General features: G+C 44.5%; 1 protein-coding gene across 15 annotated transcripts in view; it reads right to left on the bottom strand.

Moving 5' to 3' along the window:
* Positions 1-22184, bottom strand: part of BCORL1 (BCL6 corepressor like 1) — a 1042621-nt gene that overhangs the window by 107190 nt on the left and 913247 nt on the right. For all 15 annotated transcript variants that reach the window (XM_085607780.1, XM_085607776.1, XM_085607781.1 and 12 more), the window contains one exon: positions 553-780. In XM_085607780.1, coding sequence (XP_085463906.1) covers positions 553-780 — 228 coding nt within the window. The remainder of the gene's footprint in view (positions 1-552; positions 781-22184) is intronic.

Below are 22184 nucleotides of genomic sequence, written 5' to 3'. Positions count from 1 at the left end.
CTAACTAAGTTAAAATGCAGTGCTAGGGCGGGAGGATTGATGGATGAGAATATGAAGAAGACTGCACTCTATTAGTACAAAACCTTTGTTCTTCAATATTTTCATCTCTACATTGAGCACAACTATGGAAATAAAAAATATATTAACACTCTAATGATATTATGAGATGGTCTTACTTTTCTAACGGTTTTGAGCAGTAAAAAGTCTTCATCATTAGATTAAAAAAGGCAGAAGAAAGCTGCAGCATTATTAGCTCTCGGTTAACAAACAGCACAATGGTTAATCTTTTCCACATGTGAATCCCAGGCGACTCCTTCTCCAGAAAAACTTAAGATATGTTCCTTTTTGTACCTGGTAGCAGAGAAACTCCACTCATTATTTATAAAGCAGCTGATTACCACCTCCACCACCACCAAAATAACAATATTTACTCCATATCAATGGCATAAGATGTTGCCCAGAAAATCTATGTATAAAATGGTCTCATATGTATCAACTTCTACCAAGTAATGTGAACCACCACAAACATGATACAAGTAGTAGTTCTCTTACCATGTACCCTAATCGCGCAGCGCGCTGAAGGAGTGTTTCTCCAGCATTTTTGTTTACAATCAATCTGCGAGCCTCGGGTGGGACAAGCTGGGTGTGTGGTGAGTCTGGAGAACCAAAGGCGCTAACCCGCCCTCGCTTGCAAGGTGTTCCAACATCCTGAGTCTTCTTGGGAGGTGGAGATTTCACTGCCACAGTTTTAGGCGACGATCCCCGCCGCCTCCGCTTAACCTATACAAGTAGAGACAAAAAAAGATACTTTGACATGGAATAACGAAAAAGGTATGAGTGCTTGCTAAGGTACTAGAAAAAACCTTTTTCAAGGGGGAAGTAACCTTGAATATTTCACTAAACAGTATGTTATATTTAGGTTTCTTCCACTGTTTATGTTAAAGCTGTTAAATCAGGTTAAAGAATCAGCATCAATTACCACAACAAGACATGCTAGACCCTGTATCAATGTGCTGGCATTGCATTGGAAGTACACAACATATGTGGGTGCAGACAAAGCAAAGGTTTGTGTCAGAGCTGGGGGGAAAACAGAAAACCATGTGTTGGTCCTGTACGAGAGGGAGGGAGGTACCTACACAGTGCTGCCGCTGCCACTGTGTGATTCAGAGCTGGAGGTTTCTGGGGAGCTCGGGGAGAAAAACGCTTGGATCCTTATTCAGGCAAGATCATTTGTGGAAGAATACAGTAAACAGGCTATGCTCCACAGGAGGGACAAATTCATTCTGGACAGCCTAAAATATATAAAGCCAGCAAATAGAAATCAAGCAAATGTGAGTTACAAACCACAAAGAAAATGGTAAGGAATGGGTGGAATGCATTCTTAGGTCAGCTTTCGGAATGTCTTCAAGGAGTCTTTAGCACCCATACAACTACGCTATCTGGTAGGCATCGACCTAAAAAGAGATCAAACTGGGAGCCAAAATAGAACTTTAGAGACAAAAGTCGACGCTGAGAATTTTAACCTATTAAGTGCTTCATAAGAACCCGCAGTTCTAACCAAAGGTGGCCCGAGTGCGTCCAAAATTGATGTTTCCACTATCAGTCAACAAGACGCCACACAAGAACTACAAGCCTAAGTAACGGCAAATCAAGACCTAGGAGGTCACTGTTCCTAATGGAGAGGAGTGGAACTATTAGAGGGGACAGTCAACATGACTGTTTCTTGTTGCCCCCACACCTCCCTAGGGATGTCATGCTTCATCATCGGCCAGGTGCTCCTTGTCGGGCCGGCGCTGCAAATATATTTGAAACGCCTAGGGCCAAAACCCTGGGCACAAATATGGTCCACCCATGGGGAGACATTGTAGCAAGGATACTCATACCATATTTAATATGCCTAATAATGAAATGCGCTTATTATGATTATTAACATAATTTCTCTGATCTTCCTTTTCTTTTTAGGTGAGACGATCCTTTTTATCACCACACATACTTTAAAATGTGGGGGACCTAGTGTGTGAATTAAGAATGGGGTAGTTAATTCACCCTTGCCTTTAGTCCTGAAGAAGCGCCGGGGATCTTATATAGACAATAGAGGGGCGAAACATGTCGACCTGCACTCAACTTCACTCAGCCACTTAGGTACATTATTGACCCTGCAAGTGGCACTAACACTTGTTGTTTTTTTAATCTGACAGGGGAGTGTACAGAATAAAGATGTATATGACATTTCCTAGCCAGTTTTAAACCACACTCCACTCTGCACCCCACATTGACCCCCTTGCACTCATCTGATGGCAACAAAATCAAAAGATCTCTGCTAAAGTGACCTGTCTGGGGACCTGCAGGGCATTGCAGCGCCAGCGCAACGAGGAGCACCCGCCTGATGATGCTGCATGACATCTCAAGGGATGTGTGAGGGCAACAAGAAACAGTCTTGACGACTGGCTCCACTGATCGTTTCACTCCTCTCCATTAGGAACAGTGACCCCACTAGGTCCTGTTTGATTATAGTTTTCGAGCATGGGCACTGGACCTTCATCTGCTCTCAGTCCCCTCTCTCTATTTTGCTACTAAGTAAAGACAACCAGGCACAAGGCCATTATTAAAACTAATTATGGCTTGCCGTGTGACAAACCTGCACAATTCAAACTTGTGAAATAGTACCAACTGGCCTTGGAGAATTCCAGTCACCTTAAATTCACCTACCTTTAAGCGAAGAGAGTACCACTACTTTAGCCAAGCATACAATCGGTCCTAATAAAGTTCGCACATTGGATCTTTCAGTACCATGCCCCAAAGATTTAGGCATCCCTACGAACGAGAACAAAGGCTAATTAGAATACCTTCCAGTTATTACTCCTGCCCAATGCAGAGAGCTTACTATGACCCAACATTAAGCAAAACAAGGATTCTTAGACACTGAAGGGTCAGGAGCACTTTCATAAGGCCTACCCGTGGTTGCCTCCTAATCCAACACAAGCAACATTTAATCAACAACCTGACAGCATTAGTGTGGGTCATCCACTATGCCTCTGCTTCGACACATTCCCAATTACAAGAAACATCATGGGTCAAATTTTCGCCTGCCTCTTTTAACCAAGCAGAAGCCATCTAGGGAATAAAACCGGCTCTCAAATCAGCAGCAACAACGGAAAGTGTTTCTCAGATTTCTTCTTCTAAACCTGTGCACCTTGGCCTGGTCCCAAAGACCAAGGACACTCTGTCCTTTTGCTCCCACCTACTAATCCAGAGGCACATATGAGATCTTTAAAAGAGGCAACATACTCAAGATAATCAGATCTGTTCCACGTATCCACCACACAACCTCAAACAACTTACGATGTGTAAGCTTCGTGCTGTCAACTACTTTTAACAGAGAAGAATCAATGCAGACTTAATAAACAACTTTTCAATCAAATCCTGGGTTATATAAAAGAACTGGAATTGTGGGGCATCTCTGTGTCGTATCCAGCCATGAGCATTCCATTCTACTGGAGCAAATGCATTAAAAATCTGGTAATCAACCACTGCACTTTCAACTGGCCCTTAAAGCTGCTTCCCCCCCAAAAAAAGGTCTCTAAAATCAGATTCTATTTACTCCAAGCAAGCAGCCCGAATCCATCTTCAGCCAGTTGGCTCGGCTGACTACGCCACTGCCCACAGGCCTATTAGTCAATACCCATACGAATCAGTCACACCTCCAAGGCATGGGGGAAAAGAAATGTTAGAAGTTTGAATGGGAGCATCGCTGGCCTTGGAAAAAAGCTTGAGGATAATGACTGGGCTACATTTATAAAGAAGCAAGACATTTGCTGTTTCCAGGAAACATTGGCAATGGAGTACATAGACCTAGATAGCTTCACAGTTTACATAACTCCGGCACTAACACAGACAAAAGAGACTGAAAGGAGGACTCACAACAGGGGTTTCTATTTGGATGTTCAGTCAACACCGAGATGACCCTTTCCACAACAAGTGCCCGCATCAAAGATCTAAAATTAAAAAAGACCCAGTGGGTCCTAGCTATTTTGAACATATACCACCTGCCAGGTACTGGGAAGGACATTTTACCAGTCCTCAGCACCCTTGAGTTGCTTATTGGTAATATACACAATGAAGAAGAAGCAAATTGCCAAGTTTCCAGAGACTGTAGGGTAGTGGTTCTTAACCATTTTACTTCTGTGGACCCCCACTTAATAACTACTGGAAGCCGGGGAACCCCACTGAATCATTATTAGAATCTGGGGATCCCCACTGAGGCATTACTGGAAGCTGGAAACATCGGCCTAAGAATTTTCGATCATTTGAACAGTAAAACAATAGACACAAAAATATACTAATAAGCATTCATCAAACAAATACACACATGATGGAATATTTTATTTAATTCTCAAACAAACATGATAAAAACAAAATTTTAATGGAAAGGTTGGAGCTTTTCTAGATTCAATTGAGGCCAGTCTTGTATTATGTACTTGCACTGCTCCAACAAATCTCACTAATGATGCACTTGCACTGCTCCAACGAATTTAACTGATGATGCACTTGCACTGCTCCAATTAACCGATTTGAGGATAAAACCTTAATTTTCAGCCTATGTCTTTACATTTAGATTCTTTATTTAAATGCACTTTATCAATCTGCTAATATTATTTCATTTCCGATGCAATCATGGGCCTCTAAGTAGGCTTTGCAGACCTCTATGGGTCCCCAGACCACATGTTAAGAACCACTGCTCTAGGAGCCTGAATAAAACGTTCTAGTTCATAACACTATCTTTATCTTTGAAAAGTCGCTGCACACAAGGAGAACCTTTTTGCGGCTACTACTTATAAATAACAACATAGGAAGCTGCAAGGAGGCAGTAGTATTCTGCTATCAAATTGACCTAAAGGAGATTTTTCTCAGTTGCTTCATATATACATATGCAGCTTGGAAGGTGACGAGTCATAGACCAAGATTAACATGGATGTGCACACAAACAACTTGTGCCACGTACATTCCCCCAAAATTAATGATATTAGGCACTACTTGCACTTTAATACTATGGTTCTGATTTAGAACGCGACGGTAATGTTCACACAGTTACATTTTCAATGGATTCACCGCCTGCCTACTTAGCGGTTTGCCCGCTCTATTTAGATGTTGGCAAATCCATATAAGAAAGACCACAAGAGTCCTGTCGACTCTGCCAGGAATCTTCATTCGCATCGACGGCATCATAGGGAGAAGCAGCTTATGGCAGGAGTCCAGCCAAGGTTACCGCCAAGCTAATCATGATGTGCTTTACTGTCGAGGCAACTGTGGCGTGGGATAACTCCTACTTTGAGTTGGTGTAATCGAAGGAAATGAGATAAGAACTTAAATTTTTATTATTTGTCACTTATGTTTCCATGTAGAACCCCATCGTCCAGGTCCATACTTTGCTGCTCCGACTCCACCGCGATGCCAAACGAGTCGGCTGTCGCCGGGATCTAAGATAGGCCACTTATACAATTGTCTTACTATGAATCGTATATTGACAACTGCTGTAGCCTTGTGTATTTTTGCACTCCTCTTACATGCAATATTTTTCTCATGTGTAATGCAGTAGTGTTCATCTTCCTACTCATTAAGGTAAATTGAACACATCTGTATTGACACTTACAAAAAAATAATTGTTGTTGTGGTGGTTGTGGGTATTGTGCTTGTAGTGCCTGTTGGTGTGCATTCAATGGTGTGTGTATGTGGCATGCAATATGCAACACAAGTGGGCATAATACAGTGCCTACATACGTTTTGGAATCAGACATGACACGTGTATTGACATAATAATAAGTAGTACTTACCAGTCTCCACTACACCAGGGACTCACTCCATCAGCGAACCGCCGTTAGGACACTGCGTTACAACAAACAAATGATGGACGGAATGCTGACAATGCAGACATTCTCCCCCAGTCAAGAGATCTGGGTTAAATCCATCGTTCTTTTGCCCACTACGCCACCCCAGTTCAGACATGGCCATATGCAAATCAGTCTTGACCCTGTGCCTCATGGGAACAGTCCAGCCCGAACTGCCAAGCCATGTCTTCCCTGGACCGGAATCAAGCATCCTAGGACCGGTTTCTGGCTATCAGCCGTCATCAGCCAGGATAGCTTGACTCCAGTGGCGTAGTGAGCACGGGTCCCACGTCTGGGAATACCCATCCAACTTAGGGCGAAAAGCGTTACAACAAACAAATGATGGACGGAATGCTGACAATGCAGACATTCTCCCCCAGTCAAGAGATCTGGGTTAAATCCATCGTTCTTTTGCCCACTACGCCACCCCAGTTCAGACATGGCCATATGCAAATCAGTCTTGACCCTGTGCCTGTTAGGACACTGCCAGCACAACGGGAACATCTAAAAAGGCTCAGGGCAATACCGCCGGCAGAGGAGACAGCTGTGGCGGTGGTTCTGCCAACAGGCATCTAAGTAAGGCAGGCGGAATACCGTCAACTCGACGGAGTTCTTGAAACCGCTGCTACAGAGGGACGGCGGGAGTACTGCCAACATTTTAATCAGGCCCAATGTTTTTATAAGCTTTTGCATGCCCAAAACTGTTTTTATCCTATGAGTATTTTTAACTCCACTGTATATTTCATAATGCTTTTTACAAAGCTGAAATAAACAATTGAGTGCAATAAGTTATTTCCAGCAGACACCGTTTGAATGAAGGTGGATCTGTCAGTTGGGTGAAGCATTTTTAAGGGAAATTATGCTCAAAACGTGTGTGGGCATTCTTTTTGCATACACTGAATGCATTCTTAGGCAAGCTACTTTATTAACTTAATCCTGACAAATCAAATGTAAGAATTTAGAACCTAGTTCCAATGATAAGCAATGGACGAATATAGAAATTGGCAAAGATCACTTAAGCACCAGCTGACATGTGAGGGTGTCTAACAGGAAAGATTTACCCACTGTTGATGCAGCAAGTGCAAAATTCCACAGTAAATGGAGAGGTGGTACAACATATTTGCAAGTTTCAAACAGATTTATATGATCTTCCCGAAATAAATCCAAGAACAATAAGCACAGTATCCAATCACAACGCCAGAAAGACAGCATACTGACAGTGCCAAGCAAATTGTCGGCACACGTGACATAAAAATACAAGTTACATGCCATCAGTAACTTTCTTTCTGATGGATACTGTATGTAACCTCAGATTCCTCATCTTGTGAATATCCCCCAGGTATCAGAATGGATCTGCAAACTGTGAGCCAATAGATGGCATTGTAAGGCTTCAAGCCAATGTCTTTCTGCTCTGAAAGTGATGACTGCAGCTGCTTAAAAGCATCACCCATGTGTGCTGATGTCAGTTGCTTTGTTAAACTGTTCGCGATCTCAGACACAGAGACAATCAGCAGATTGGCATGACCTGTGTGCATATCTTTAAACTGGAAACTTTTTAGAAGGAAAATAGTTCAATTCACAGAATGAGGAGGCGGAAGGGTCAGCGAGGGATCTGTAGTTTGGTAAATGTTACCAACAATAAGTAACTTATTCTTCTGATGAAAACTTATAACCGCAGATTCCTCACCGTGTGAATAGATACAATTGCAGTACCTCCTCAGGTGGTGGGTCTGTGAACTGGCTCAAACCAAAAAGTGGGCAAAATTCCCCTCTCAACGGACTTGGTTGTCAAGGCAGTAACGCTTCATGAACATATGTACCAACGCCCACGTAGATGCATGACAACTGTACAGGACAGGTATTCCACGTGCTACTGCAGTGGTAGCAGCCTTAGCTATGGTTGAATGAGCCTTTTGAGCTCACTGGAGGCTACTTTTTCACTAGTATGTAGCAAGCAGATCTTTATGTGGAGAACACTCCATCGGGAGATTGTCTTTTTTTATACTGCCTTGCCCTACTTTGCCCTGGAGAACCCCATAAAGAGCTAACTGTCCACCCGGAGATCTATAGTGTGATCAATATTAAAGCTTAGTGCCCTCCTTGAGTCCAACAAATGAAATCTCTATTCCTCTTTAGAGGGATGAAGTAGGGGAAAAATGCGAGAATGGTGATAGCGTTCCCATCATGAGATAAAAAAGGAGCGACTACTTTTGGAAGAAAGGAAACTTAGATTGTCAACAACAACTTATCTGGAAACAATGTTGTATAAGGTGCATTGACAGAGAGCATGCAGCTTGCTCACACACCTTGCTGTTGTTATGGTGATGAGAAAGACCATTTTCAATGTCAGAAGTCTTAATGGACAACAGTGCAGCAGCTCAAAAAGGGTGCACATGTAAAATGCGAGAACTAAGTTACAGTCCCACTGTGGCATTACAACAGGCTTGTGGTAGAAATAAATGTTTGATCCTACTTGAAGCAGAAAGTTATTACCCACTAGAGTGTGGTGAAGGAAACAGTTTCTTTTGTTTATATTACCCTCACACACCCTAGTGGTGTCATGCTTCATCATCGGGTCATCCCGGCTCCTAAAGGTCAGGGTGGGCGTTGACCGTATACCATGATGAGATATGGCCAGGGGAAGTTAAAGATTAACAATCCACAGACCGATCCCAGTATCCCTTTATTCGTGGACCTGTCTGGGATATTAAAATACAAAACTAACGGGGTCACTGGGAGCTTTATGGTGCTATGACCCTAGTGCCAACATGTTTCAGTCCTTGTCATGACACAACTAGAGTGTGTGAGGGTAATATAAACAAAAGGAATTGTTTCCTTCCCCACACTCTAATGGGTAATAACTTTCTGCTTCAAGTAGGATCTTCCCACATCTAACTTACCAGGGTTAGTTTCAGGAACTCGTAAACATAGTTTACGAGATCGTGGGATACTTAATGTGGAAAGGTGTCTAACACGGGAGGGCGTACTCCCACCAGAGATTGCCTCTCGGCCCCTACGGCACAGGGGAAGGTCACTTTTCCTGCCTGCCATAGTATCTTCTAAAAATAAATGTTGCAAATCTTTTAAAAATCACGACAGGTGATTTAAATAAAGAAGGCTGATCCATCAGTTGCAAAAAAAAAGCTGAAATAGCTAACAAATAGCCCTTAACAGGGCTTAAAGCAAGTTCTTGGGGGGTCAGGGACAATATAAATAATACAATTTCAGACAACTTGGTTTGGAAGAGGTCAATTAGTCGGCTGCTGCACAAAGCAACACACTTGTCCCAGTGACTAGCATAGACCAATTTTGTGATGGAAGCCTTGCTGGAAAAATGATATCAATGACCTCAGGATGAGGAAGGGTAAAAAAGGTAAACTGCTGCCGCTCAATCGCCAGGCATAGAAATGCAAAATGTGCAGGCCTGGGTACAGAAACCTGTCCTTCTACTGTGACAGAAGATCACGAAGCAGCAGCTTGATTGGAGGACAAATGCTCGTGCCCAGGAGTTCGAGTACCACACTCGCATGGCCCAGTCCAGCACTACTAGGATGACTTGGGCCCCTTCATTCCTAATCTTCTTCAGAACTTGAGACAGGAGAGGGAGCGGTGGAAAGGCATACAAAAGTCCTCCACTCCACTCTAGATGGAAGGTGTTGACGAGAGAGCTCTGCTTTGGAAACTCCAACGTGCAAGTGCTGACACCGACTGTTCTCAGTGGTGGCGAAAAGATCGAGTCAGGTTTCTCAAACACGCTGCAGCACAAAAAACTAGCACAGTAAACCAGGCATTTCGTTTTCTTTTACTCTTTTACTGGAAAACGGTGCTTATTGGCAAGGGTCACTTGTATGTGACCTTTGCTGACCTGAAATCTGCATTTGAGTTGGTCCATCTGCAAAAGCTGTAGCAAGTCCTATGGCAGATGGGATTGCCCCCTAACCTACTACCAATCATTGTCCGGCTTCATGAGGATAATCATGCCAGTTGTCTTTGGGAGGGAACAGGGGCAGCTTACAAATCCAATTCCAATCAGGAAGGGAGTACGGTAGGGATGTGTACATGCCTTTACCCTGTTCTGCCTCTATTTGAACGAAATCGTGCATTTTCTTTCGCCTGTATTGACGGATGCCTCATCCCTGGCCATTGTGAAGGTTTCCATTTTACTGTGTGCTGATGACACCCTGCTTGCGTCTCAAACACCCATAGGGATGAAAAGCTTATTATCATGGTTTGAGGAGTTATGCGTGTTAAGGTGTCTTGAGGTTAATATAACCAAGACAAACTTTATATCAATAAACCAACACAAATCATTTAGAGGGAAAATGTACTTGGGTGGCAAGGAACTTAACAGGGTGGATGCTTTTGAGTATTTGGACACCAAATTGTCACCTGGCATGTCATGTAAACATCATATAGACAAAGCAACTCTCAAACACAAATAAATATCAGGCACCATCCCAAAAGAGCATCATGTCTCGCATAGCAAGCCCATAGCACTCCCATTACTGATCTATAATTTCAAAGCTGTGGCTGCAGCGTTGTATGGCGCAGAATTATAGGGGGTTCTGTAATCTTTCTGACATGACCAAATCTGAACATAAGTTGATTAGAACTCTGGTATCCCTTCCCCTAGCACACCTTCTTATCCACTCGACCCCGACATAGGTAGGAAACAAAGTGCTGACAAAGCAAGGCTCAGACCAATCTTGTTTTGGCGGGCACTTGAAACTAATCCTGAATTTGCTAACCAAGCAGAGAAGCTTCAGGATGTGAACAGGCAAGATAGTTTCCATAAAATCGAGTGGTGTAAAAACATCAGAAAGGTATTGCCTTCCCGAGGCCTGTCCAGTCATTAGGAGCATATGCTGTCCGAGCCCATTCCCTCAAAATAACAAATCAAAAAATTACACTGCCATTGGGTGGCTCAAAAGAAGTATGATAACAGCTCCAAAGGTTCTCTTACTATGAATTTTGTGCGAGTCAAGCCCTTGGTATGAAAATATCTGGGCTGCATTACTAATATCTTAGATAGTAAAAATATATGTTCAGTTCAGGTTAGGCTCTTTAGCACTTACAATATTTACAGCAAAAAGGCCAACACAAGCTGAGTCCTCACTGATTTTCCCGAGCTGTAAAAGGCAAAAAGAAAATGTAGCCCATGTTTTGTTCGTTTGCACGGCTTATTTACATCCAAGACAGACCTGAATCAGGCCGGTCTGCCAAACTTTAGGTACAAGAAACTGCTCAACAGCCATGAGAAATGTACAATCTGATACTAGACCTTCTATTTGCATGGGCTGTGGCGAAGTTTCTGGGCTGGATGTGGTTCCTCAGGTGTTAAGCCTTAGTGGTTGCTAAGGCAATTTGTATTTTATAGCATATGTTGTATTTACCCTGTTTTAAAGCATCTACTCCATTTAGTATTATTGCATTGCTGAGATTGCGCTCTGCAGCCTCGCATCGCACATGAAGATGTCCTGTTCACTTAAGCGTTTGCCATCTTTGCAGAGTTTGGTGTTAAAAAATTACCATATATGCTGCTATATAGCGACTGCCAATGCTAGTTAAAGTGTGACATCTGAGAATTAATTTTAAGCTGTGCTGCATATTAAAGTTCATATCTATAGTGTTTCGTTTGACGCCAATAATGATTCCATTTTTTTGCCAGGTCAAATAATCGGTGAATGTCCAGGTCCTTGAATTTGTCCATCTGCATAATTTTAATTTTTTATTTTATGTGCTGTTTCTCTGTCAATGGTAGCAATAGCTAAGTTGATATGAACTCCGTTGGTCCTAGTCCCGAGTATGAATAGTGTATGTTGCACCTTATAAGATTTATGATATGTGGCACTGACTACCCTCAATATGTTAAATGTGAATGGCTTGGTGCTAATAATGATTTTGTGGACAGGTCCTTCTTTATCCAAGGGCGGTTTGCTCTCTGTATTTATCATATAGATACGATTTAATATGTTGAAATTTACTATATGTCTACACAAGCTAGGATGTTTTAATTACTATGAACTTTGTGATACTACTTGTGTTCTAGATTTTTATGTTTTATCTCTGACGATGTTTTTAAGGATGGGTTTAATCCAAAATAAACATGATTTGATTGAGTCAGGGTTCTCCCCACTGAGGAAAGATGTCCTGTGCCACCAACTGCCATTCTTAAGTGGTGGCGGCTGAGTTTGTCCACCCTGGCATTGGAGTCCCAGCTCATGGTGGGGTAAGGAGAAGGGTCTGCCACTGACCCAAACGCAGTCCAGTAGCCATCACTGAAAGTCATTTGTAGTCTCCTCTGAAATATGCGCCCACACTGCAGAGCCTGCATATGCCACCTGTTACGTTTGGCCAGCAGGATGCAGGAGGCCAAGTGTACTAGCAGCCACAAATACATCCACACTGAGATCCAGGGCTGAGACTGAAACTTCAGTATCATATCCAGAATGCCCTAGACTCTCTGCTCTGGAGGAAAGGCATGGAACCATATCCTATCCAGAACTGCTCAGATGAACAGGAGCATCTTCAAAGGATTCTGGTATGACTCCTGCACATTGATAGTGTAGATTAAGAGGTTCAATGTCGTCTGGAGGAGGTAGATTACTGCCTGGGGTGAGCCCGCCTTTAGCAGCCAGTCACTGAGGAAGGAGAAGACTGGTACCCCCGACCTCCGAAGGTGTGCGGCGGCCACCGCCATCACTTTTGCGAACCCCCAGGAGGGCACTGGTAAACTAAAAGTTAGCACTGCAAACTGAAACTGCTTCTGGCCCACTGTGAACTCTAAAGGGCTCATTATGATGTCAGGAGGAATCACTTCCGCCTGACACCGTATTGGTCATGGGGCTGACCGACACCCGGTCGGCGGTCCTGACCGCCCCATTAGGATGCAACCGAGCACTGTTTGGTCGCATTCCTACATTTTACTATGGGAGCATGCATTCCGGCCGTAAACCAGCCAGAATGCATGCTCCCATAGTAAAATGGGAGTTGCAGTTCATCCCTGCACCCCGTGACACCCTCAAGTTGCCTGCCATGGGGTGCAGGGATCAACCGGACGACGTGCCCCAATGGTGCCCTGCTGGTGGCCCCAAAAGTAGAGTTCCGACAGCCTTTCTGTGTCGGAAAGGCTGCCAAAACCAGACATTGTAATCTCAAGGGCAGAAAGAGCCGTCGTTGAGACTACAGGCCGCATTTCGACTAGCCGACGGGCTTGCCAGCCGGAATGACCTGTCGCATTCCTTTACGACCGCATTCATCAAATGAGGCGATCGGAAAGGAACCAACCGGCCCATTACAATGCGGCCGTAAGGGCTTCGACCAAGGGTCAGAGCGTTTTACGGACGCATCGTAATCGGACACTAAGCAGGGGATAAGGAAATAAGTGTCCCACAGGTCTAACAGCACCATCCAGTCTCCGGAGTCTAGGGTTGCCAGGACCTGGGTTAGTGTGAGCATCTTGAATTTGCTCTTCAGAAGGAAGGCGATGAGAGGGCAAAGATCTAAAATTGGACAAAACCTTCTGTCCTTTTACGGCACCAGGAAGTTGCAGGAGTATTACCCAGCTCCTACTGCTGAGGCCAGAACCCTGTCTATGGCCCCTTTGGCTAAAAAGGCCTGCACTAACTGCTGCAAAACAGACGGATGGTCCTCCGTAAGGTGCCTTAATGGTGGGGGAAGGTGCAGCAGCGTATAACAAAATGGGAGGACGTAACCCTGATGTACAATTTGCAGGACAGACTTGTCTAAAGTGATGGCCAGCAACCCTTGGAGGAAATATTTGATCCTGACTCCGACAGGGTGGCTGTGTGCTGCCCAACGACACAAAGTGATTTTGCAGTTGCAGATGCTGAATGGGCGGGGGTCTGAGCTGCAAGTTGCCCTTGCTGTCCTGGCTGTGGTCTCTGGGAGTTGCAGCCCCCGCCGCGAAAGGGCTTAAAGGCTTCCTGAGCTGGAGAAGGGATATAACATTAGCGAAATAAAAGACACGGAGAGGGCAAAATTATTGCTGGAATTGTCTGGTAAGTGCACAAAGACCCAAGGAACATGCTGTGGTCTTACCCTCAAACTGTTCCAAGGCCAAGCCGCTTTTTCACCAAAATGGTGAGAGCCGACACATGGCATGTCCACAAGAGATGCTGGGACATCTCTAGAGAAGCATGTAAACCCCATCCAGGAATGATGCCAAAGTGCCAGTCTAGTGCCCTTTGCTTGACCTAAGCAGCAGGTCATGTTTCAGCCAGAATGTATAAGGAATTTGTTGTGTCATGACCTTCATGAATTGTTTGAGCAAGGTACGCCCGTAGCCCACCCAGAACAGCCGGTTGAACTGTGCCACCGTGTTCCAAAGTACATGGGAGTAGTGGCCTAGAAGACAGCTGGTGTTCATTGACCTCATAGCAGGGTTAGTAGAGAAGAAAATCCATATGCCAAATGTCTCTATCCGTTTTGACTCAATCAGGCAGAGAGGTAGGGAAGGCAAGGAATTTACTTTTACGTCTGTACCACCAAATTCAGTGGCATCGGATGCTGTGTAATAAAGGCTGGGTCGCCTGGTGAAGAACGATAGCTATGAGTGATTTGCCTATTTACAGGTGGGCCTGAACATAGTTTTGCCCAATTGCTCAAAATGTATCCATAAGGGCCTCATTAAATGGCAGTAGATGCATTTTTGGGTCCTGACCTGGCTCAAGTACCTCAGTTAAGACATTAGTTCACACCTCCATAGTGGGGAGCACTAGGTCTAAAATTTCTGCCACCCTTCGCATAACAATGCAGAGTACGTTGGGCCTATGGTGGGGGCGGGGTGGGAGGTGATTTGGTGACAAGGTCAGTATCTGGAGAAGCATCCAGACCACTCACTGGCATTTGTACTTCCTCATACCATTTTTCCTCGCCATAATAAAGATATAATCACCCCCTTCATCATAATTGTCATTATCCAAGTCTGTGCCAAAAACATTGTAAGAATGTGAGGTATTGCTTGTTGGCTGCATGCCGGATGGAGCACAGTAGGTTGTAATTGCTCCTCCGGTGTCGACATCGATGCAAAGGCAAACTGAGCAAGGAGTGGTGTCAGGACTGAAGTCAACATCAGAGTCGGTTCTGCACCGGAGGCACTTTAAAGGAGCACAATTTGCACCGAAGATGCACCTGCCTGAGGAAATCTGACTGAAGGACCCAGCCAATCCTTGGAGCCGAAAGGTGTGCTAGAGGGTACTGGTAAAGTGCCCGTTGCTGCGATGTAGCAGAGGAACTCAGGGTGTGCTGGGACTAGATTCTGAATAGACTATGATGGAGATCGGGAGTGAAATCAGGGGGCATTTTGATGCCCTTGTGCCCTCTCTGGAGACCAAGAGAGGCAAGAAGGGGCAGATTCCCTCTTCAACTTCATATGTTTTTTTCTAGGACTTACCCAAAATCTTCGACCATGACGAAGATCTGCTTTGGGAACGACTTTGGAAGCGGGAACAGGATCTTCCTTTCAAATTCAACTGGTCACAGAGTGGAGTCTTCATAAGCCTGGCAAAGAAAAGTTTGGCCTTGCAATTCAGAATGGCCTTTGGATTTATTTGAGCACAGTCATCACAGGCCCTGGAGTTGTGCTCTAACCCCAGGTACCAAAGACACACTTCATGATGGTCCATCACAGGCTTTGTGACAAATCCTATATGGTCTGAACCCTTTTGTTTTAGGGGCGACATATTCCCTTGCACATTGCTAAATTTTTTTATGAGAACTATGCCATAAAGACCAAAGGCCGGCATCTGAAGGTGCAGAAAAAAAGGAACTGAATTTAGAGCGCATGGGTGCTACTTATATGCAGCTCCACTTGTCACTTCAGGGCAGACCAAAGTGGACGCGAAGCCGCACAAAACCACCTACTGGCACACAGAAATATTGCTTTAGTTTCCGAATCCAGTCTGACAGCTGGTAAATATTCACAAGGTGAGGAATCTGCAGTTAGAAGTAGCCATCAGAAATTAAACTGCTTTCCAAATACAAATATAAGGCACATTTCTAAAGTCAAAAAGTTCTTAGGCAGATAATCATTGATGGTTAGCGCAAGTCTGCAACAGAAGCGTGTCACACATACTTTTGCAGAGTGCAATTTTTTTGCCCGTCATAGAAATTTTCATCCTCACAAGTAAGCAAACAGAGTAACAACATAGTAGGGGATTGTATAGATTTTCAATATAAGGGAACAAGCTGGATAAAGTCTTGAAATACAATATCATCACTTTATTTTCCTCAATAGATCTGTATTACCCAGTTCATCACTAAAGATACCTCTGAGCCCATGCCTTTATAACAGCTGTTTTGTTGTGAATTTCAAGATATTGCTCCTTTTTGGTGGCTATCCCACCACCCCAGAAACATGAAGGTGACTTAATTGATAAGTAAGAGCCAGAGGAAACAATATCAAACTGAAATTTCATGTGTTATAAATAAAAAACAGTCAGTAGTAAGCTGTGTGCTGCCCTGCTTCTCGACTCTCCTAGCCTTCAGAGTGAGCTAAAATGATGTTTGAGAATAGAGAGCAATAGGCCCATGTCACTTTCCCTAAGGCCTGGGGACTAAAACAGGTAGCCGGGTTTACCAGAGGAGGGAAGGAGTAGTGGGAGGGGAATGGAAGTGGAGGGGATTATAAAGTTGGACAGCCAGGCAGAGTTGGCTGCGTCAAGAGCAATATTTTCCCTCCTGCAGAGGAAACACAGTGGACCATCAAATGTGAGTGATAGATAGTTAACAGAGGCAAACAAGAGCTGTATGCTCAGAAGTAGAGGTGTTCACTGTCACAGTACAAAGCCAAGAAACAAGGGAATGGTGAAGATGATCTGGGAGGGGGGGTTAACTCCCCATTTTCACTGGAGATGCCTCTGTAAACAGGTTCTCAGTAGAGGACCCCAATTCAGTGGAAGCACGCTAAAGACAGTTAAATAGCACTCATAGAGGAGACCCTTTTACTCATCAAATGCCATGTTAAGAGTGCTCAAAAGACTGACTGCAAAAATAGTACAAAACACAGCAATAACGTCTTCGAACAGGACACGCTGCAAAGGCTAAAAACAGAGTGGTCAGTGCAGCACAGAAGGAAATGAAGATTGTATGCCAGAAAAGGAAAAGTGGTCACGCTTTGCCTATCTCCATACCCAGAATCCCCAAACGAGAAGGAGCTCAGTGGGACAGCACGGAGTACACCTCAAAAGATTACAAGATGAAGGTGTGGTATTTTCAAGAGGAAGTTGTGATGCAAGGAATCATGGGATTTGGTTATGAGAAGGGCTTTAAGTAAAGTCTTTCAGACAGTTCTGACACTGCTGATGTGAAAGGTGGCATTTATACAGTGGCATGTTGTGGGCTACGAGTGGATTAGAAGGTGATCTATTGCATAGATACATGGAGAGGTATGGGAGGTAATAAAAATGTGACTTGAGGGTTGATTTGGTTTTGTGCGTGGGGAGGACACGCAAGAGGTTTTTCAACTCCATTACCTTCAATACTTCCTCACTACCACTACCATTCTCTATACAAGGAAAAGCAGATAGGTAGAGGATCCAGCATCTTTTGTGTAGTGTTTAATTGAGCTTTGAGTACTGAAACTCAGTCAACACTATGGGAAAAAACTCTTCACATAAACCACAGTGTAGAGTTCAGAGGGTAATAGGACCTGAAGCTGTAGCAAACACAATTGCAGTCTCCAAGAGAGGCTTTTCAATGATTGGAAGGTTATGGGCTTAAATCCTTTGTTCATCAATCTGGCCAGAACCAGGCTAAGATCTCAGGAGACTGTGAGGCAGCTGGAGTGGAGGCAACAGGTGCATCAGGACCATCAAATGTCGGTTTGTCTGTTTTAGTAAACCCTAATGGCCGCTAAATAAATCTTGTCTCACTCAGCAAGATGCCAGAAAAAGAACGACATACAACATCCACCAGAGGTGTGGATTGATGTTTTCTGGCAAGGCTTGACAGCAGGACCATGGCAGCTTCCCCCGGTACAGTCTTTGGGCAAACCATCCACCACCCTCATAATTGTCTGGGTCCTATTCATCCAATCAGTATTCCCCTTGGTGTTTGAAGTGGGGCTACCTAGGTCAACTGAGGAGGTATTTTCTTGGTAGCAGGATATAACATGCAAGTCTGTTTATACACCCCACCCCATGCATCCACAGTAGTATTGAATATACCTGTCAGTTGGATCTAGTATGTGGTTCTTTTAACTCCTAGCGAGACTTGGTTTCGAAGTAGTGGGTGCTGTGGTTCACGGAATCTGTCACTGTCACACCTGCCTTACGTGTATTGATTAGTGATAAGCTTATGACAAGCCAATCCAGCAAAGAGGCAGCTATAGTGATCTGAGAATTTGGAGCTATTGGAAATGAGTCAACTTGAGTGCACAAATTAACAAGAGGGGGCAGGCTTCAAGGGGACATTTTCTATTATCCTCAATTTTCTTTGTGCTGCTGCAGTGAAAGAGGGTGACTTATCTGTTTGCTAGCAGAAACAATGGCTAGGGTTCATTTGTGCCAGGCATCATCTAAGCTCTCTGGTCTATCACAGTTACATCCTAAGATGGTAGACCTCCCACTTGCTTTTAAAGGCCCAGTTTTGGGAATGATTTAAAAGGATATGTGTTAGACCTGGTACCATTGGCGTGAGTCTCCCTTCCATTTTTTAACTGATTGCCTCCTCTGTTTTTGAAATGTTTTGCTGGTTAGACGCTTTGGGCACTGTGCCACTGCTATTCAGGGCCACTGTGCAAGTGCTCCCTATGTTAAACTGATGTAATGGATTAGTGACTCCATGATTGGCTTATTTGATTTACTTGTCAGGCCCTAGTATACTGCGCCATGTGTGCCCAGGGCCGGTAAATCAAATGTTGCTAGTGGGCTTGCAGCACTGATTGTGCCACCCACAGAAGCAGCTTGTAAAGTGTGCCTCAGACCTGCCATTGCAGAGCCTGTGTGCAGACTAGTACTGCCATGTCGACTTGGTAAGTGCACCCACTTGCAAGTCCCTAAACCTTTCCTTTTCTACATATCAGACACCCCTAAGGTAGGCCCTAGGGCAGGGTGCATTGTATGTAAAAGGAAGGTCATTCCCTGATGTGTGTGGCATGACCGGATAGGGAATTACAGCCTATTTTCGTTTTTCACTATTGCAAGGCTACCTGTCCCCATAGACCAGAATGGGCAGTTTGATTATAACATCTTATAATCCTAACTGACCCAGGGAACATGGTGGAAATTCGAGTTTAGTATGCCTGAACTCAGAATGATAAAATATATCTTTTAGTGAAGTTGGTTTTAACATTCTGTGTTTGAAAATATCACTTTTAGAAAGTAGGTATTTTCTTGCCTAACCATCCAGCCTGCCTCTGCTAGCTTGCGTATTGTATGTCTGGTTTTGTGAGTGACAGGGGCTGGGGGGGGGGGGGGGGGGGGGGGGGGGCTCCAGGAGACAGGGTGAGTCAGCACAGGGCTAAATAGACCTATCTGCATGTAGAGTCGTGGGAGGAGCAGCACCTGGGCCTGAATAGGACTGTGCCTCCCTTCCACAATGCTGGCTCCACCTCCTGTGGTGTATCTGAGGACCCTGGCCCACATTGACAAAGGAAGAAGGTGTGCACTGGCAGAATGCACCCAGAACTGGTTTGGACTAGGTACAGGACCCTCTGCCTTCAGAGAACAAAGAGAATAGTAGTATAAATATGGGGCCCAGACCCCAAGACTTTAGATCACTTCTGGAACAACAAGATGAACCTTTGCCAAGGAGAAGAACCAAGGAAGCTGCAGGAGTTTGGACTGCCCCTCTGCCAGTGTGCTGTTTGGTCGGTTGGCCTGCAGTGGTGTCTTCATTGCCAAGGAAAGGAGAAGGAACTTTTAAAGAACTTTCATCATCTTGCAGAATATTTCTCCAAGTGCTACAAGACTTCACCTCCAGCTCCCCCCTGAATTTCCTTGCTGGGAATTCTGCCTGCAGAAGCCTGCGTGTCGCTGGGAGCGTGACTCAATGAGAAGCGTGCCGCCAACGCAGTTGTTGCATCGCCGGAGAAGCGTGTTGCCGCCGCCGCATCACCAGAGAAGCGTGTCTTCGTCGCAGCTCTTTGCCGACGCTTTACCGGAGAAGCGTGTCGCCACCGCAAGGGTCGTCGTCGCATCACCGGAGAAGCGTGTCTCAGGGCCGGTTGCGGCTCCAAAGTTACAGAGTTCGTCGCACGGCGTCGGGCGTGCACGCAGCATCGTCACGTCGTCGCAACGCATCAAGGGCGCCATCGTATCGCATCACACCGGATTGTCGCATCGCAGCACCATCTTGCCGCATCGTAACCAGAACGCAGTACGAGAATCAACACATCACCTCCTCTCCGGTGAGGAACAAGAAGCATCTCCTACTCTGCGCAAGCATTGAGGAGTGACGAGTCGCCTCCCCCGAAACAAGGAACCGATGCATCACCCTCCCTGCGAACCTTTTGTTTGGCGTTACGCATCCAGGTACTATTGTGAGAAATATGTCGCATTTATCATCAACTTGAACTAAGTTACTTCTACCACCTTTAAGTCTATTTTAAGTACAGTATTGTGGATTTATGTTCTTTGTTGTCTTGTGTTAAGTCTATATAAAGAATACTTATTTTTATAAAACCAGTGTGGTGTCCATCTGTAGTGTTTTCAGTGTATTACTGTATGCTTTCACAAATGCTTAACACACTGCCTCTGAGATAAGCCTGTCTGCTCGTGCCAAGCTACCAAGGGGGTGAGCAGGGGTTATCCAGGAGTGTAATCCCCATTCCCTGACTTAGAAGCAAGGGTCCCTATTTGGACAAAGGTGCATACCATTGCCAACTAGAGACCCCCAGTTCTAACAATATGCCATGTAACTGGATGAACACACTTGGCAGAGGGAGGTAACAGTGCTTTACCCATTGCTCCTAAAGACAACTAATGCATGAGGTCAAGCATGGGAGTCAAAGGTTTACTTTGGGTAGCAGTCTCCCCTGTGGTTCTGGACTATGGAGCACAAAAATCACTCTTCAAACTAGGAATTATCGTCATTCATCAAGGCACGTAACTGTTCTATTCCGCTCCTACATGGGGCAGGAGGTGGAGTTGAGTATGGAAACTAAAGGGATGGAAGCTTGTGTCAACCGTGACCTATTGCAGTAGGCTGTAGGCTTCTGCCAATAATAGCCTGTATAACTGAGAAAGGAAGTGGTTGTGGTGTATTGGCCTTCATGGAAGTGCACCATAGCTAGACAGTAGTATGCCTGTCTGTTTGGGATGAGGAGATCTAATTTGGTCAGGATCAGTAATTTTAGCATTCACCTAAACTCTAACAAATACCATTCTGTATACCCCCCTTTGTTTAAAATGGTGGAAAGAAAAGGGTAATGGGATGCAAAAGTGGCAGGAAAGAGCGCTATGGCAAGAGGAGAGAAACATTTGTTAAAACTGCAGGGAAGTAAAAAGGGTTTTAGCTGAAAAAGTGCTTTAAAGACCAAGGACTGAGTAAAGGGGCTGGTTGACTGAGGAGGGATGACACTACAGCCGCTAGCTTAACGTCGGGTGCCTGCACCAGACTTTACCTCTTTCAAAGTCTTCATCTTGCTCTGAGTGAGTAGCTATTGGTGATATCACACCCTGAGAGAAGGTAGTAGGTACCAACTTATGTTGATTCCTGTATCTTGCACAGGACTGATAAAATGGATGACACACACCAACTTTGGTGGCAATAGGCCACTTGGTCATATGAGTTTGCAGGTCACAAGAAAACATGAGCTGAGCAAAACAAAAGCAAAGAAAGAGTATATAGCAACTGAAAAAAGGCTCTGGTGGCAGCACTGTCTAGCATGACAAACTAGTGCTGACCAGCAATGGGCCTGTGTGAGAAATGGGGAGTATTATATGGTCTGGATGTGCGACCTCACTGTGTAATATATTTACCAATCCCTTTAAAGACCCTTAAGTTTGGTTTATCAAACCTTCAGCTCAACCCTGGGTAGCTGTGACTTTGAGCAGCAAGGCTTATGCAAAGAGAAGAGTGTAAAGCATTTAAACAGCACCAAAACAATTGAAGAAGAAATCAACCAGACACAAAAGATATCAACACCAATTTATAAAATTAGACTGTAGTTTTATGTATTTTACATACAATGAAAGAGATCCACCGGAGGGTTCCGGAGATATAGAATCTACAAAGTATAGTAAATCACGTTATTTCACTCAACCGCGAACAAGCATTGGCTAAACCAACAAATTTGACACCTGGAGCCAGATGTACGACTGCTTTTTGGGGTTG

The sequence above is a fragment of the Triturus cristatus genome, chromosome 5_2, assembly GCF_964204655.1.
Source record: "Triturus cristatus chromosome 5_2, aTriCri1.1, whole genome shotgun sequence".
In the NCBI taxonomy this organism is placed as follows: domain Eukaryota; kingdom Metazoa; phylum Chordata; class Amphibia; order Caudata; family Salamandridae; genus Triturus; species Triturus cristatus.
The sequence above is the reverse complement of the archived record's forward strand: the minus strand, read 5'-3'. Positions and strand labels throughout refer to the sequence as shown.